Source organism: Chlamydotis macqueenii, chromosome 16, assembly GCF_036417535.1.
Source record: "Chlamydotis macqueenii isolate bChlMac1 chromosome 16, bChlMac1.mat, whole genome shotgun sequence".
Lineage (NCBI taxonomy): Eukaryota > Metazoa > Chordata > Aves > Otidiformes > Otididae > Chlamydotis > Chlamydotis macqueenii.
This window is the reverse complement of record NC_141571.1, coordinates 120,004-135,177: the sequence shown is the minus strand read 5'-3', so window position 1 is coordinate 135,177 and position 15,174 is coordinate 120,004. Positions and strand designations below refer to the sequence as shown.

Sequence of the window (15,174 nt, the reverse complement as noted above, 5' to 3'; positions counted from 1 at the left end):
ACTCGGCGCCGGAGAGCTCGGGGGGGCGAACGCGGGAGGCGAACGCGCGGGGACCCCCACCCGAGCCCTCCCCGCCGCTGCTGCGGGCGGGACGGCGCCGAGCCCGCAGCTCGGAGGAGGCCGCGGGACCCGCCCTGCTCCGCCCGGCCCGGCCCGGCCCGGCCAGGCCTGATGGGCACCTCCCGCTGCCGCTCTCACCCCACCCGCCCCGAGCCTCTGGCCAGGGCTCTTCCCCCCTGCGCTCCAGGCGCCCGCCTCGCCAGCGCCTTCCCCTGCCCGCCTCAGCAGCTTCCCGTGCTCAAGGCTGCCAAAAGGCTCGGGCAGGAGGGGCCCCGGCTCTCACCAGCGCCCTTCGCTCAGCTCCCTTCGCTCTCTCCCCCCAGGTACTAAAGTACCGCACTCGCTGCCGAGAGTTGGAGCAGCAGCTGGAAGCAGCAGGGGTGAGTGTGCAGCTTGCAAACTGCAGAGAGTCCCTCTGGCGCTGGCTAAGGCCCCCAAAAAGCAGCTCCCCAAAGCAGGGACCGAGGAAAACAAGATTTGGCCGCCTGAGGCTTGTAGGAGGCCCTGCTCTAAGTTTGCCCCTCAGGCTTTTGCCCAGCCAGAGCCCTTCTGACAGCAGCCAGAATGGAGTAATGTTTGATCTGCAGTTTCCTCTCCATTTCCTTTCTTGCTGGAGTGACATTAGTCCTAGGTCTCAGGAGAGGGCTGTACTGCCTGGTATGTTGTATGGCTGTCTCTGAAAAAGAATCAGTTGAAACACAGCATTTTGGAAGGCAAGAATGCTGCCCTTCAATGTACAGAGCTGGCTCGGTGCTTTTCTTTCTGCTTCAGGGCTAAAGGAAACCTAGGAAATACAGGAATTTGACTGCACTTTTCCTTTCTTCTTCAGGGATCCCTTGCTGGCAGGTGGGAAGCCAGAGAAGACTACGGCCTGGAGAAAGCACTGCTTCAGCTGGAAGAGCAAAGGTATAAGGAAGAAGCATTCCCTCCTGCGGGGTATCCTGGTTGCTCCTGGCAGCGAGGGAAAACCTGTCCGTGCTACCTGGTCTCTCTCTAACCGGTAGAAATATGTTTTCTGGATACAAGTTTCCATGCAACTCAGTTTCTGTACTCAGCTGTAAGGATGATGAAGGATTTCTTCCTGGAATGACTGCCTGTGGGTGTCAGGAGCAAGAAAGTCATTCCTCTGCGTATTCACAACCTGCAGGTCTGTGAGAGAGACCCTGGAGTGCCACCTGTTTGAGGCTCAGCAGCACATATTTGAGCTGGAGATCACCAGGAGTCAGCTGGAAACCCAACTTCGCATGGTCATGGAGGCCAAGGAGGTGACCCAAGGTGACAGCTTCATGCGCTTTGTTTCTGGTGATCCCCCTGCCCAGGGAAGGTGCTATGAAAAGAGCTCTCTGTCCGCAGTGCTTCTGAGGAGTGAAGGAGCCGGAGACAGATCCTTCCCAGGCTGAAATTCCAGTGGCTTAAGGTCAGTAAAGTCCAAACCAGTGTTGGTGTAGACTCTGAGTCTTGCCTTTTGTGGTGTTTGCAGGGCAGGTGAAGTGCCTTCAATGGCAGCTGGAAGCAGAGAGATCTCGCATGAAACAGGAACGTGAAACCGTGGCACAACAGCTCTTGCAGACAGAACAGCAGTATAAGGATAGCTTGAAACTTCAGCAAACTGACCATGAGATGGAAGTAAAGAAGCTGCTGCAAGACCTGGTAGGAAACAAGATGCTTTGCATTCTTCCAGGCAGCTTTGTGGGCTGGCTGGAGGAGAATAAGAGCCTGGGCATGGGAAATGGCAGCAGTCATCTGCCACAGGCCACACATCGCCAGGCCAGGCAGAGAGCCAGTAGCTCCTACCTGAAGGCACCTGAAGGCCCCCAGGACTGTGCGGGGACAGGAAATGTAGCCACAGATTTGGTGTTGGGCGTAAGATGAGTTCAGGAGAAGGTTGGGTGGTCCCCACCCAAAGCATGGCAGCACAGGGGTAGGATCGTGGCAGATTCCCGTCTGCCATGAAGTAGACTCCTAACATGCCTGCCAACTGCAGTCACGGGAGCTTTGTTCCCTTCTTTCTGTCCTTTTCCTGTCAGTTGACAGAGGGATTCTCTTTGGGCTTGATGCATACAGAACAGGCCCCTTGTTCCTGGTACTTTGTTGGTGGCCTGTCTAGTGAGTAGAGCATGGGGGTACTGGGCTCTTTCTCACCCTGCAGGCCACCTGCGCCTTGTCATCGATGAAAAGGGAGGTGAGCTTTGAAAACAGAGACTGGGAGGGTAGAGAGAATTCTAGAGGCAAGAGGTGCTAGGGAAAGAGGCAGCCATCAGAGAGGGGAAGGGAACAGCTCCTTTTCTTCCACCTGCTGAGCCTCCTTTGCAGTTCCTTGACAGGCCGTGAGTTCTGGAGGGCACAAAGGCAGGAGTGTGCACTATTGAGGTGGGGCTGTGTGGGAGGGATGAAGCTTCAGATGGTTTTTGAGGAGCCGGGCTGGAACTGCATCTCAAAGTCTTTTCCTGCCCTCATCAGGCAAGCGAGCGGGAAGGGCACCGTTCCGAGCTGCAGGGGATGGTGGAGCAATGGGCAAAGGAGAAGGCAGAGGCAGAAAGGGAGCACGAGAAGCAGCTGTTTGATATGAAGCAGAAAGTTGCTACCCTGCAAGCTCAACAAGAAGAGGAACTAAGCAGAGTCGAAAATGCCAAGCAAGAGGTAAAGAGCCTGGAAGGAGAATTTGTGTGGGTTTTTGCAAGGCTGGAGCTGTGGGAGACAGCTGGATAGCGGGCCGTGTGGAGCAGGCCCTTCACGTTTTCTGCGTTGAATTTGGAGAGGTGGAAGGTGAGGTGCAACCCTGCGGACTAGGAATGAGAAGTCTCTCATTCCTAGTCCCCAGGCAGAGACTTCACCTTTCATTTTGGACTTTTGTGCTGCTGTTGTGGGTTGTTTTTTTTAAGACTGACCTCAGAGTAGCTTCACTGTTCTCTTAACGGTCCTCTTCTGATGTTTGTTTTACCCTCAATCAGGTTATTAAGGACGTAACAGATATGTTTACTGATAGGTGTATATAGCCTGAACTACATTTAAGAGCAGAGGTTATAGGACTGAATCTCCATGAGGATGGGGTTTTTGTATTACATGGTATGGGTTGGGGTGTCAGGATTGTTGAGAAAAGAAAACATTTTTTTTAAACACTCCTTTGAAATATTTCTAAGCAGTGAAACAGAGGTGTCTTTTGGGCTGTTTTTTTAAGTCACTTGCTGGCACAAAAGTGCCCAGATCTCCTGTGCCAAAGCAACCCTGTCATACACCGAGAGTCCTCCTCGTGTCCTACTCGCAGTCCTCTTTATGCAGACGGGCTAGGGATGGCAGGACCCCCACCTGTGTCTACAGGACTTGAAATGACAGGGCAGCAAGCCCATCAGTCTTTTGAGACTTTCTGCACCAATCTTGTAGGGGAAGTTTAAACCCCGTCTTCTCTTTATTTCTGTGCAGCTGCTGCTAGAAAAGCAGCGTGAGAAGGATGCTTTGTTAGAGACGCTACTCCAGACTGAGGGAGAGCTCAGAGAAGCCTGCCAGCAGCGAGAGCAGCTCAGGCAGGAGGTGGAAGAGCAGCGAGCGCAGGGGCAGGTAAGTCCCACTAGTAGGGCAGATTGAAAGAAGAGGCAGTTGGCACCTGGGCGTAAGCTGAGAGGGAGGCTGAGAGAAGCCAGGTTACAGAGCGAAGAGCAGTGACAAGGAAAGAAAACAGAAGCCCTGCGAGTGAGGAGGCAAGGACTGCTGCAGGCACGGAAAGCACAGAGCCTGGTAAGCTCCAGAGACCAGCAGCAGGAAGGAAGGCTTCCCACGGAAGCAGAGCTGGGTAGAAAAGCAGAAAGAAGTGGCTGAATGAATGTGATTTTGAGACAGAAAGGAAAAAGCTGGAGCTGATGGCAGGTCCCAATAACTTGCTCTCCGTTTGTGTTTACAGAACATCACAGAAAAGCTGCAGGCAGAGCTGCGGGAAACTCGGAGAACGATCAAGGCAGAGGAGAACAGGCACAAGGAAGAGATCAAAACTGTCAAAGAGGAAGTGAATATCCTTCTTCAGCAGAGGGGTGCTCTACAAAAGCAGGTGACTGAAACAGCAAGAGCAGCTCCAGCCATCAGACAGGGGCTCTCTGCCCTTCTTGCCTTTGCGTTGCAGAGCAGCAGGCTGATGGGGTAGTCCCGCTGGTGGCCATGGCACTGTGGTCTCCATCTCAGCTGCTCTGAAGGAGACTTACTGGTCAGCTGAATCTCAGCTGCTGCCCTGGACAGACGGGCTGGTCCTTTTGCCTGTTTGCCAGCAGTCGTCAGAATGGATTTCTGCTGGTCTTGTGTTTTAAGGTGGTTTTTCAGATGAACGTGGTGACCCACTCTAGACTTTTCAGCAAGTCGGCTGTATCCATTGTGACTCTGGTGCTCTCGTGAGAGGGTGACCCTTCAAGTTGTTCTTTCCCTTTTGTTGTAGTAGATGATATGGCTGACAGGGACAAGCTGCGTCTTTGACTGCTTTGTTGTTTTTCACTTGAGGTGGAAGAGTTGACAGCTCAGCTGGCAGCCTGCAAAGAGTCTCTAAAGGAGGAGGCTATGACTCTACGTCAAGAGGTGGCGTCTTTGGAAAGGAAACTCGGGAACACTGAGGAGCAAAGAAAGGCTGTCCTGGTGAGGCTGGCAGACGCCCTAAAGGGCCACTGCTTACCTATTTTTTGCCCTTCAGGTAATAGCTTAAGGAGCAACTGATGTGGAGTGGTCTTGCGTAGGTGCAGTCCAAATCGGAGAAGGGAGAGAGGGGGCAGCCATTAACTGCCACTGAAGCAGGAGGTCAAATCTAGTAGGAAAAGCAAAGATATATTGGTGGAATTACTGAATGTTTTCCTCCCTGTTTGGCAGCATGAATGGGACAGACTGCAAGCACTTCAGGAAAAACTGGTGTGGGAGCTCAAACTTCTTCAGGAATCAGTCACAGCCTCTGAAACCCGAGCAAATACGGCAACAGAGATGACTCGCTGCCTTGAACAAGAACTCCAAAGTACATTGTCTGTCTTAAAAACAAAAAATGAGGAAGTGGAAGTGCAGTGGGAGAAAATCCAAGTGCTCCAGAAAGAGGCAGCAGAGGGAAAAGCTTTGCAGGAGACTCTCACTCAGGTGACTGCCCTCCTGTCAGAGAGGGAGGGAGAAATGAAGTTGTACAAGGAACAGATGAGAGTGCTGGAACAGCAGAAAGAAATGCATCAAACGACTCTCAGTCAGGTTATTAAGGACATGAGAGAGAAAAAGCAGGAGATGGCAGCCCAGCAAGAACAGATCCAGGAGCTGGAGAAGCAGCAAGAAAGGCAGAGGAGTGCTGTCAGCAGGATGAGCAAAGAGCTGGAGGAGAGAGCGCAGGAGATCAAATTCCAGGTGGGGAAATTAATGACTGTCCGTGACCAACTGGAGTGGACCTTAGAAACCGTAAAAGAAAAGGACAGGCTCCTAGACAGCCGAGAGCAACAAGCAAGGAGCTATGAGGAAAAAACAGAGGAAGAGCTGGCCGTCTTGCGCAGAGACTTAGAAGACGCTACCACAGTCCTGAAAGAGAAGGATTTAACAATTGAATCTCAGAAGGAACTGATTGAGACCTTGCTAAAAGAACAACAAGACTCTGAACAGCAGAAGGAAATTGTGCAGCATCTTGAAGTGGCACTAAAGGAAAAAGAGCAGGAAATGTTATCCCTTAGGAAGCAGTGTGAGGCATGCAAGGCAAAGGAGGAAAAGCATGAAGCTGAGCAAGCAAATCTTCAAGCAGCAAGACGGATTGTGAAAGAAAGAGAAGTCCAGATCGGGGATCTGGAGGAGGCTATCTCTAAGCTTCGACAGCAGAAGGAGGAGGCAGCAATGCAGACTAAAGCCATACTGCAAAAACTAGAATGCGCTGAATCTTCCCTAGAAGCTCGAGATGAAGAGATAGTGTCTTTGCAGGAGCGTGTCCAGGACCTTCGAGAGCAGAAGGAGCTGGAAAGCAAGCAGGCCAAGAGTCTAGAGCAGGATCTAGCCAGAATGAGCCAGACCTTGAAGGAGAAGCATTTGGAGCTCCTCAAGCAGGCAGAGCAAATGAACATGTTGCAGCTTTGTGGCGAAAGCAGGGAAGCAGCCCTAACATCATGCCAGCAGCGAGTGAATGTGCTTGAGGAAGCGGTGAGGAAGAGAGATGAAGACAGGGAAAGCCTTCTGCAAAAACTCCAGCGCCAAGAAGAAGAACTGAAGACCTTGCAGAATCTCCAGCTCAGGCTAACCAAGAAGAATGAAGAGCTTGGACATCCCAGAGAGCACGAGAAGCTGCTGGAAGAAGCCTTGCATGAGAGGGAACGAGAGACCGAGGCTGAAGGGGAGCTGAAAGAGTTAGAAGAGGAAATGAGAGGTCTTTGGGAAGAGCTCCAGCATGTCCAGCAGACTGTGACACAGAAGGATGAAGAGATCAAGCAGCAGAGAGACAGAGTCCAGTATTTAGAGAAGACTCTGAGAGGGAGAGAAGGAGAGCTTAGGAGGCAGAGCGAACTCCTGAAACAATTGACATCAGCTTTGCGATGGAAAGATGGAGAGGACGCCCTATGGAAACAAATCCAGAAGCTCCAAAGCTGGCAGGAAGAGGAAGCAGAGAAGAGGAGAGTTCTCCAGGAGAGAGACAGTCTCTTGCAAAGGCAGAAGGAGCTAAGCCAACAACTGGCAGAGGAGCGGAGAGCAAAGGGGGAAGAACTGGAGCGTGTGATTGCTGTTTGGAAGCGGAGTGAAAGCGGAGAAATGGAATGGAAGGAGAAGGCACAAGCACTGACTCTTGCCCTTACCGAGAGCGAAGCGGCCAATGGGACTCTGAGGGAAGAAGTAGCCGTCCTGCAGCATATGGTTACGGAGAGGGACAAGGACGGGTTCCATCATCAGGTAGGCAGCGTGACTGCTCATCAGTCAACTCAGATGTCTAGAAAGGATTCTAAGGGCGTTGCCCATAAAGATACGGGAAGATCTATTCCCAGAAACAGCTGACCTGCTTGGCCAACAAAAGCATGGCTGCCGGCAGCAGGCTTGCCTGTCTGTGCAGCTCCGCCCAGAGGCCATTCACCTGCCGGCACGTTTTCTGTCAAGCCCAGAGCTCCTGAACGAACTACGGAGCTTGCTGTTAACATTAACTGCAGTCCACAAAGTTGGGGGTGGGTAATTGGTTCTCCTCTCTCTCGGCAAGCTGAGCCAATGTGTGGTGGTTAGGATTTGGCATGGAAAGGATGGGGCACAGGTGACTAGACTGATGTACTAAACTGAGTAGCATTTTATAGCGATGGCTGAACAGCAGCTACACTGATGGTGCTTAGAGGAGGCTTTCCGAGATTGAGGTTTCTGAGGCAGAGCTTTTCCAGCGTTTGTGGCACCAGCTCCCATAATCTCCTCTCTGAATCCCCGCAGGCCATTGCAGAGGGGGAGCAGCTGTCGTGTCTCTCAGAGAAGAGACTCCTGTTGCAGCGGCTGGAAGGTCTGCAGCGAGCAGTTGCAAGGCTGGAAGTTGAGAAGACGGAGCTGCAGCAACTGAATGCTGAGCTGGGGAGGACTCTTGGGCAGGTAAAACAGGCTTTCCCTGCCTCTGCAAAGCCTCACGCGCCTCTGGAACACAACACGTTGCCACAGATGGCCCTTTGGAGTCCGCTGCTTGTTTCTTCCCTCTCCCACTTTGCCCTCTGGGTGCCCGCTTTTGTGTTTTCTCTCTCTTCTGGCACCCCACTGCCTTCTCAACTACGCATTCACTCCGCTACCGCCCTTCCTGCCCCAGCGTCCCCATACCCACACGTTTGACACTCTTGTGTCAGGGACCTTTTCCTCTGGCTCTTTCTCTGCCATAGTCCCCTTCGAGTGCTGTTTGCCCTCGCCGTTCTCTGGTGCAATTCACAGTCTCTGAGCAGAAATCTCCTTGCCACGATGAGCTGAGGTCCTTTTGCTCCTTGTGTGGGGGCAGGTTTCTGTGACCCTTTTTCCTATCCAACGTGCAGGTGGAACGTGAACGGAGGAGACTGAGGAGACGTTGTAGGGGTCGGTCGCCACCAGATGCATGCGGATCTTCTCTCTCTGACCAGCACAAGGTGCCTGCTGCTAGACAGGTGAGAACAGAATCTTACTTGGTGGGAGGAGGCTCTGGCCACACAGCGCAACGATGGCAAAACCATCGGTACAGACCTGATAGCAGCCCAGTCTCGACCGTGGCCCTGGCCAAGCTGGAGACCAAAGAGAAATGCTTGTGTTTTCTTCACAGGAGTCATCTCCCGTGCGTGGCAGTGGTCGGTTAGCTGAGCTGCAGAACCAGGTGAGGAGGAGGAAAGCTCTTGTCACAAGCTGCTGGGGCTGTACTGAGGGGCCCAGCTCTGCACCATGCTACAGCCCGAGCTTTGTGTGGCTGTGGGGAAGGGAGCACAGCAGGCAGGGGAAATACCCAGCCAGACGCAGCTGTTGGCCACAGCCAAACAACTTCATTCACCTGGGCCTGGTCTCTGACTTGCCTGAAGGTCCAGCAGGGTGGGAGAGGGCTTGGAGGAAACTGAGGAAACTGAAACTTCCTGGAAAAGAGAGAGTCCTCTCAGGATGTGGCCCTTGAGTCTAGCTCATCTTGTTGACTCTTTCTGTTTGACCTCGGCTCACGTAATGGTGGAGCTTGCACCAGTACCTCCCAGTAGGGGACTGAGTCAGAGACGCTGGGAACCTCTTACTTCCCCCAGCAGGAGGACCAAGTCTTTGTCAGGGCTGGAGTCAGAGGGTGCATCTTCCCCGACAGCTGGTACCACGGAGCTACGGCTGGTCCTAACAGCGTGGGCTTGTCTCTTGCCTCTTCCAGGTGTCCCTTCTGCAGACGCAGCTGGCATGAGACTGCTGTGCCAGGACCGGCCAGGAGCTGTCAGAGCTTCACCGAGAGCTGTCTGCTCAGCAGCTGTGGTGAGGGAGCCCAGAGCTGCTGTTGTGGAAGCAGGGCCTTGCAAGCTGGGTTAGCGCCTGAACCTCCTTTTCCTGTAAGAGGAAGAGCTGCAGTGTCACTGGGCTCCTATCTTGTGCCCTTTCCCAAAATGCGTCATGTTTTGCTGTGGGACACGGGGCTGCATTTGTTCTGTTTGCATTTGGAAGCATCTCCCACTGAGAGTGATTTTTAAATTTTTTTTTTTAATAAAAGCAATCTTGCAGGTCTGATTGAATCTCTTGAGTCTGTAGCCCTGCCCTGTGAGGAGAGAGGGAAATGGAGGTGTTCCCAAAGTGAAGGGCGGACGACCACCTGGCAGGGAGCAAAGGTGGGACAAGGGAGTGGGGCTTTTCCTTTCCTTCCCCGCTGGAGCCCCAAAAGCGCTGCGTCTCGGCTGAGAGGATTGGCTTTGTGGCTGCGCCAGCCAGGCCCAGGGCCAGCTCGGCTGTCGTGCACAGGGCGTTAGGAGCCACGGGCAGCCCTTCCAAGCTGTCCAAGCGGGTGTCCATGGCGCCGGCCAGCAACTTCGACGGAGTGGGAATGGCGGTGCGGGCACGGTCTGTCGGGTGCCCTTCGCTGGGCGGGAGGCTGAGCAGCGAGCGATGCGCTGGGCAGAACGCTCCCGCCGGGCAGGAGCCCCGCGGGCGCAGCCCCTCCCCCGCATCCCCCCGGACGGTGTCGGGCCGGCCCCGGAAGCCGGCTGTGTTTCCGGGCCGCGCGGCGCCATGGAGTCCCTGTGGGGACTGAAGCGGTTCGATGCCTTCCCCAAAACCCTGGAAGATTTTCGGGTTAAGACGTGCGGGGGCGCGCTGGGTGAGTGGGCCGGATGAGGGTGGGCGGGGGCCGGCGGGCAGGCCCGGACCTCGGCCTCTCCGTGGGGTGTCCGGCCACGGGGACCTTGCGGGCTTGCGGGAGGCGGTGGCGGGTGAGTTGAGGCGAAGCGGTTGAGGGTCGCGAGCGGCGGGCCTGATGGCGGTTCTCGTTTCCCCGGCAGTGACGGTCGTCAGCGGCTTCATCATGGTGCTGCTTTTCTTCTCGGAGCTGCAGTACTATCTCACCAAGGAGGTGAGTGGCGGCGGAGGGGCCCGGCCCGCCGGTGCTGCCTCCCGCCTGCGGGGTCCTGGCGGAGAGGCGGCCTCGTGGCCCGGGGCAGCGCTGTCATGCCCCTGAGCCGTGGCCTCCGGGCTACCCACGCAGCAGCCTCACTCGGTGCAGATCTGTTTGGGGTTGTTTCTTTTTGCTGCCCGGTTGCCTTGATGGTGGGAGCGGACTGCCCTCCCTGAAAGCCGCTTGACACAAAGCTTGGCTTGTTACCTCCTGAAATGCTGTCGTAGGAGCGCATCTCAGAATCTCTTCTTGCTATCTCCAGGCAGGCAATACAAAGACAAGAAAGCAACCCCCGTCCCCACTGCGCATTCTCGGCTTCCCAATATCCTGTCTTTTTTTTAAAAGCATTACAAGTGGCAAGCACTGAGCTACTGTGGCCAGTGCACGAGGCAGCAGCTCAGGTGGCTCGCAAAGTCCACATCTTCAAAATCAGCTCCTGAGCCAGCACACGTGAGGGAAAGAGGCCTTCTGATTTGTTTCCAAGTGAACAGGATGCTTTGTTTTTCCTTTGTTCCTAGGTTCATCCAGAGTTGTACGTTGACAAATCAAGGGGAGATAAACTGAAGATCAATCTAGATGTTGTTTTTCCACATATGCCTTGTGCTTGTGAGTCAGACTTCTGGCTATTTGGGCTAATTTTCGTCCTTGCTGAGGGCCCGAGAGGCCCGGTGTGCCTGATACCTCCGCGTGCTGCAGTGCTGCTTGGGCCACGGGCAGGGAGGAATTGGAGATCCCCTGTGGTTACACGCTGATTCCAGCCAGACCCGCTGGGCGCTCGGACCAGCACTGCCGGTCAGGCAGTGTTCTTTTCCTAGATTAGAAATGAGGCTGAGGTATAAACCCCCTTACCTCTCTGTGTGCTGCTGCACTTTGTCAAAGAGCTCGGTTATACTGGAAAAGCTGGCACAGAGTTCTCTTGGGACTCATGATTTGACATTATTGCTGTTGAAAAACTCTGGAGTCTCCTGTGGCAGTTGCTTGACGAGACACGACTTTTCCATGACTTTTGTCCTTAAATTCTGATTGTAAGGCGGGTGCCACAGGCCATAACAAATGTGTGTTTAAAGATCACTCTCCTTGCTCGTTGGTTTCAGATTTGAGCATTGATGCCATGGACGTAGCAGGAGAGCAGCAGCTGGATGTAGAGCACAATCTGTTTAAACAACGTTTGGATAAAGCTGGCAATCGTGTGACTCCAGAGGCCGAGAGACATGGTAAGATGTTGTTCTGCCTTTCTTGAATGGATGCTGTTATAATCTTTCCATCACTATATGCCTGTTTTGAGATTCACGGGAAGAAGGGACAGCTGAAAAGCATTTAAAGACCACAAACTCTTCAAGAGTTTATAGCAAATCTGTTGAACTGGGAGATCAGACAAACTCCTGTTATACTCACTACTTTTGCAAGGCAAATCTTTGCCTGGTCCCTCTGAAACTACGCCAAAGACTCACGGATATATTTCGGGAATAAAGCTGCTGAGTTAGTGCTCTTTTACGATGAGGAATCAAGCAGCTGTTCTGGCAAAACTTGACTTTGGTTGTATCTTTAAATCACAGAGGGCTGACGAGTGGGGCAACCTGCTTAAGAGGAAGGAGCCTCTCCGCAGGGAAGGCTCCAGTGACGTGACCCTTAGGCCTAAGCTTGCGCCTTGCTACATTTACTTTGTGTCTGTTAATGCGTACCTGATAAATATGGTTTAGTTGATTTATAACTTACAAGTTGTAGAAAATAGTCCTTGGCTACATAAACCTCTCCTCTACATTTTTTACATGTGATGAGTCATCCTTGTATTTCGGTACAAACCAGGAATGGTTCTGGCAGAGTGTTGCAGTCTAACAGTAATACTGTCCTGACTTTTCCTTTCCAAAGCATGAGCTCCTTATTAGCTTTTCTGGGAGACAGTCTAGTTCTGTGTATCGGCATGAACTAAATTTGTTGATTTGTATCCCTCGGATTTAACTTTTCTGTTCTTGATGTTGAAATGCTAAACTGAGCCAAGAGCTGAAAAATTGGTACGTACGAGGGTTTCTTCCGTTGTCCCGGGAAGGTGGTAATAGCGTTCTTACTGCTGTGTCACTTAGCAGCCTTTCTGTATTCAGAGGTTGTGGCATTACCAGTGTCATGTCTGAGGACAAGCACAGCTTTTCTGCATCTAATTCCCTGTTAGCACATGTAGGCCTCCTGCCTTACCTGTATTGCCAGTCTCCATCGGGATTGCTCTGTCTGAACTTCTTAAGTAATCAATGGAGAGGAAGAGAAACTTGTAGGGAGCAAACCTTCTTGCCTAGAATAGGCATTTTAAAAGACATCAGGTGCATTGCATGCAACAAGCAATTGCTTCTGCTGTCTGGAAAAAGCACATGGCTAGTTTGGTTTCCATCCACAGGTTCGGTCAGAAGTATCCACCCATCTTCATTAAACTCTATGATTCCCAGTTTCTATTGGGAACACTGACTTTAAGTCGTTTATTTAAATGGCCACGATAGCAGTGTTGACCTTAAAGTAAAGCATACTAAAATTTTATGGAGTAGTATCTGGAGGCTTTTCCTAATCTTGGTTATATTAAAATAGTTACTAGCGTAATGATTTCTGTGGTAGGTTGCATTCTGTGCTTGGATGTCGTCTTACTCAATTCCATTGAGTGACAATGAATGATTGAATTCTTTATTGGTGGTTCTTATTGTTTCCTTCCTTTTAACGTGGACAGTTTGCCAATTTCATGTATCATAGCTGCATGCAAGTTGAGGACCATGTTAACAGTGAGAAACCCTGCATGTAGAGTTCTGTGTACTGCAGTTTCTTTATAGTATCTAAACTGTGTGCACTACCTCTGCATGCTCTCTCTCAGACAACTCAACAGGCAGCTACTGATTCCAAAAGCTGTTGCTGGTTGCTGTATCTTGAAAAACTCCATGTATTGCACAGGTGTACTTGTTCAGATAGTGGGAATCATGACTTTGACAGAGCATAGCAATGGTTAAGCTGTATTCTTCCTGATGCTGTCTTTTAGTGTAACTGCAAGATTAAAAGCTATACAAATTTTTAAACAAGGAGTTATTAAGTGCACTTTCAACTCCTTTCAGTGTTGTAAGCTTTAGAAAGGTCTCATATAAGGTTGTTTAATAGTGGGTATATTTTCTTAAAAGTTTCTGTTTGCTTGATCATAATGACCATAAAGTATTTTCTTAAAGACATAAGGTTAATGATTGACTTTCATGCGTATCTCATACTTTCTAATTAAAATATCTTTTTTTTTTCCTGTGGCTAATAGGAAATACAGACATCTTTAATACTTGCTTCCATCTGCCTGTTAGACCTCCCAGTCTCCACAAACAAGGCCCTGATAACGTTTTATCCTTCAGCAGTGTCTCACTGTGTACCTTATCATCTTCCCCAGCATTAGGTATCCAAGGAGCCACCTTTTCAGGACTTACAGGGGGCAGTGCAGCAATGTCTGTAGAGAGTGAGCCTTAGAGGGCTTTTGTAGCCCAACAGACTTGGTCCTGTCCTTCAGCCTGATTTTAAGGGGGCCTCTTATGATAAGAGCCAATGCTTCTGAAACTTTTAGACTCAAAATTCCTTGGCTTACTTATTCCTACCTCCAGATTTGTAGACCTTTGATACTTGCTTTGGTTCTTGACAAAACAAAAGCCTGCTTGAGTTTTCTGTAGACTTCTCCTGCCCTTTGGTGAGTTTCAGCTGTCACCAGCTCTCCTCTCCTCTGTTACAAGTCCCTCTTCAGCCTTCTGCACACAAGAACATAAAACTTCAGGAGTTGGTGCCCCAGCCACACTGCAGCTGTGCATTCAACACACATGTGGCACAGGCATTGGCAGAAACGTTAAGTCACAAAGAAGGCAGAAATTCTTTGGAGATCTCTAGTGAGCAGTGGTTAACGTGTGTGTCTTGTCAGCATTGTCATCCTGGAGAACTGGGAGTCAATTTTCCACTCAGAAGACTCCCACTCTGATCTTGTTTCACAGCAATATATAAGCATGTTCCCGTTTGGGATGGGATTATGCGTTACACGCTCTTGGCTGTGGTGAACTGTATTTAAAATTCTGTTTCTGTAACAGGTCCTGTACCAGTCACAATGATGGGGTCTACTTCAGACAACAAACATTTTAACAAAACCTTTATGCAAGTAACATCTGATCAGTGCTCCAGCAAGGCTTACAGACAGCCAGTTCTTTCTGTGTAGGGTGTTCTTGAGATGACAAATGTTAATTGATCTTACTTCACACCTCAGCAGGCTCTGTGCATGCCATTCCAGGTGGGCTTTGGGTGCAGGATGTGCAGCTTCCAACACAAAATCGTTGCATTCGTGTGTAGAGCAGTTATTGTGTGTAGAACAAAACAAGAGTGCAAGACAGCATTTGTAGACATGCTTCATCACTTTGAGTCCTCTTTTCTCTTAGAGCTGGGGAAAGAAGAAGAAAAAGTGTTTGATCCCAGTTCTTTGGATGCCGATCGCTGTGAGAGCTGTTACGGGGCAGAGTCAGAGGACATTCGGTAACCGTTACACCTTTTCATCTCTTCTTAGCACTTGAATTCTTACTGTTCTGTTGCATGCACGTTTTTTTTTTTTTTTTTTACAAATGTCTGTGAAGGTCTGTGCAACCTCTTGGGCAGGGGTTCAGAGAATGGTGAGAACTGTTGTGGTTTTGGTCTGTCTTTGGAAGCTGCACTCATGGTTGTTAAGAATGTGCAGAGTTAGGTTGTCTACATTGTCTACATGCCTGTTTAAGGGCAGTGCAGATTGTGCTACCTTTGCAGTAGCACAAAGATTGTACCTCAGCAAACGGAATCTTTTCTGGGGTTATGTGGTGTCCAGAGCGGACCTATGCAAATTATTTCATTGTTACGTGAGCTTTCTTGGAACAAAACCTGGTTATGGCTTTGTCTAAATGGACAGGCAAATCCCTTTTTGGACTCAAGCACTGTATTAAAACAGCTTGCTTCCTCATGCCAAAATCTTGAAAAGTACATCAGGAAGCTCAAGCTCCTTCAGGAGCGTTTAGGCCAGCTTTCAGGGTCCGGTCCCTGGCATTTGCTTCACTGCTTTCTTGAAGAAGACCTAACCAAGGATTCAAGTC

The 15,174-nt window shown here is 50.9% G+C and overlaps 2 protein-coding genes across 4 annotated transcripts in view; both read left to right on the top strand.

Moving 5' to 3' along the window:
* Nucleotides 1–965: 965 nt before the first annotated feature.
* LOC147598670 (uncharacterized) lies at nt 966–9,201 on the top strand. Its single transcript, XM_086761030.1, has 11 exons — nt 966–1,335; nt 1,414–1,710; nt 2,521–2,700; nt 3,481–3,615; nt 3,956–4,099; nt 4,540–4,671; nt 4,900–6,924; nt 7,441–7,593; nt 8,019–8,126; nt 8,279–8,329; nt 8,855–9,201. The coding sequence occupies exons 2-11, from the start codon at nt 1,588–1,590 to the stop codon at nt 8,882–8,884; spliced, it is 3,081 nt and encodes a 1,026-aa protein (XP_086617156.1). The 5' UTR covers nt 966–1,335; nt 1,414–1,587; the 3' UTR covers nt 8,885–9,201.
* Nucleotides 9,202–9,694: 493 nt separating this feature from the next.
* The window catches only part of ERGIC3 (ERGIC and golgi 3), a 36,183-nt gene continuing 30,703 nt past the window's right edge, over nt 9,695–15,174 (top strand). For all 3 annotated transcript variants that reach the window (XM_086760755.1, XM_086760756.1, XM_086760754.1), the window contains exons 1-5: nt 9,695–9,784; nt 9,966–10,036; nt 10,597–10,684; nt 11,173–11,292; nt 14,497–14,590. In XM_086760755.1, the coding sequence (XP_086616881.1) occupies nt 9,697–9,784; nt 9,966–10,036; nt 10,597–10,684; nt 11,173–11,292; nt 14,497–14,590 (461 nt within the window). In that variant the 5' untranslated portion in view covers nt 9,695–9,696. The remainder of the gene's footprint in view (nt 9,785–9,965; nt 10,037–10,596; nt 10,685–11,172; nt 11,293–14,496; nt 14,591–15,174) is intronic.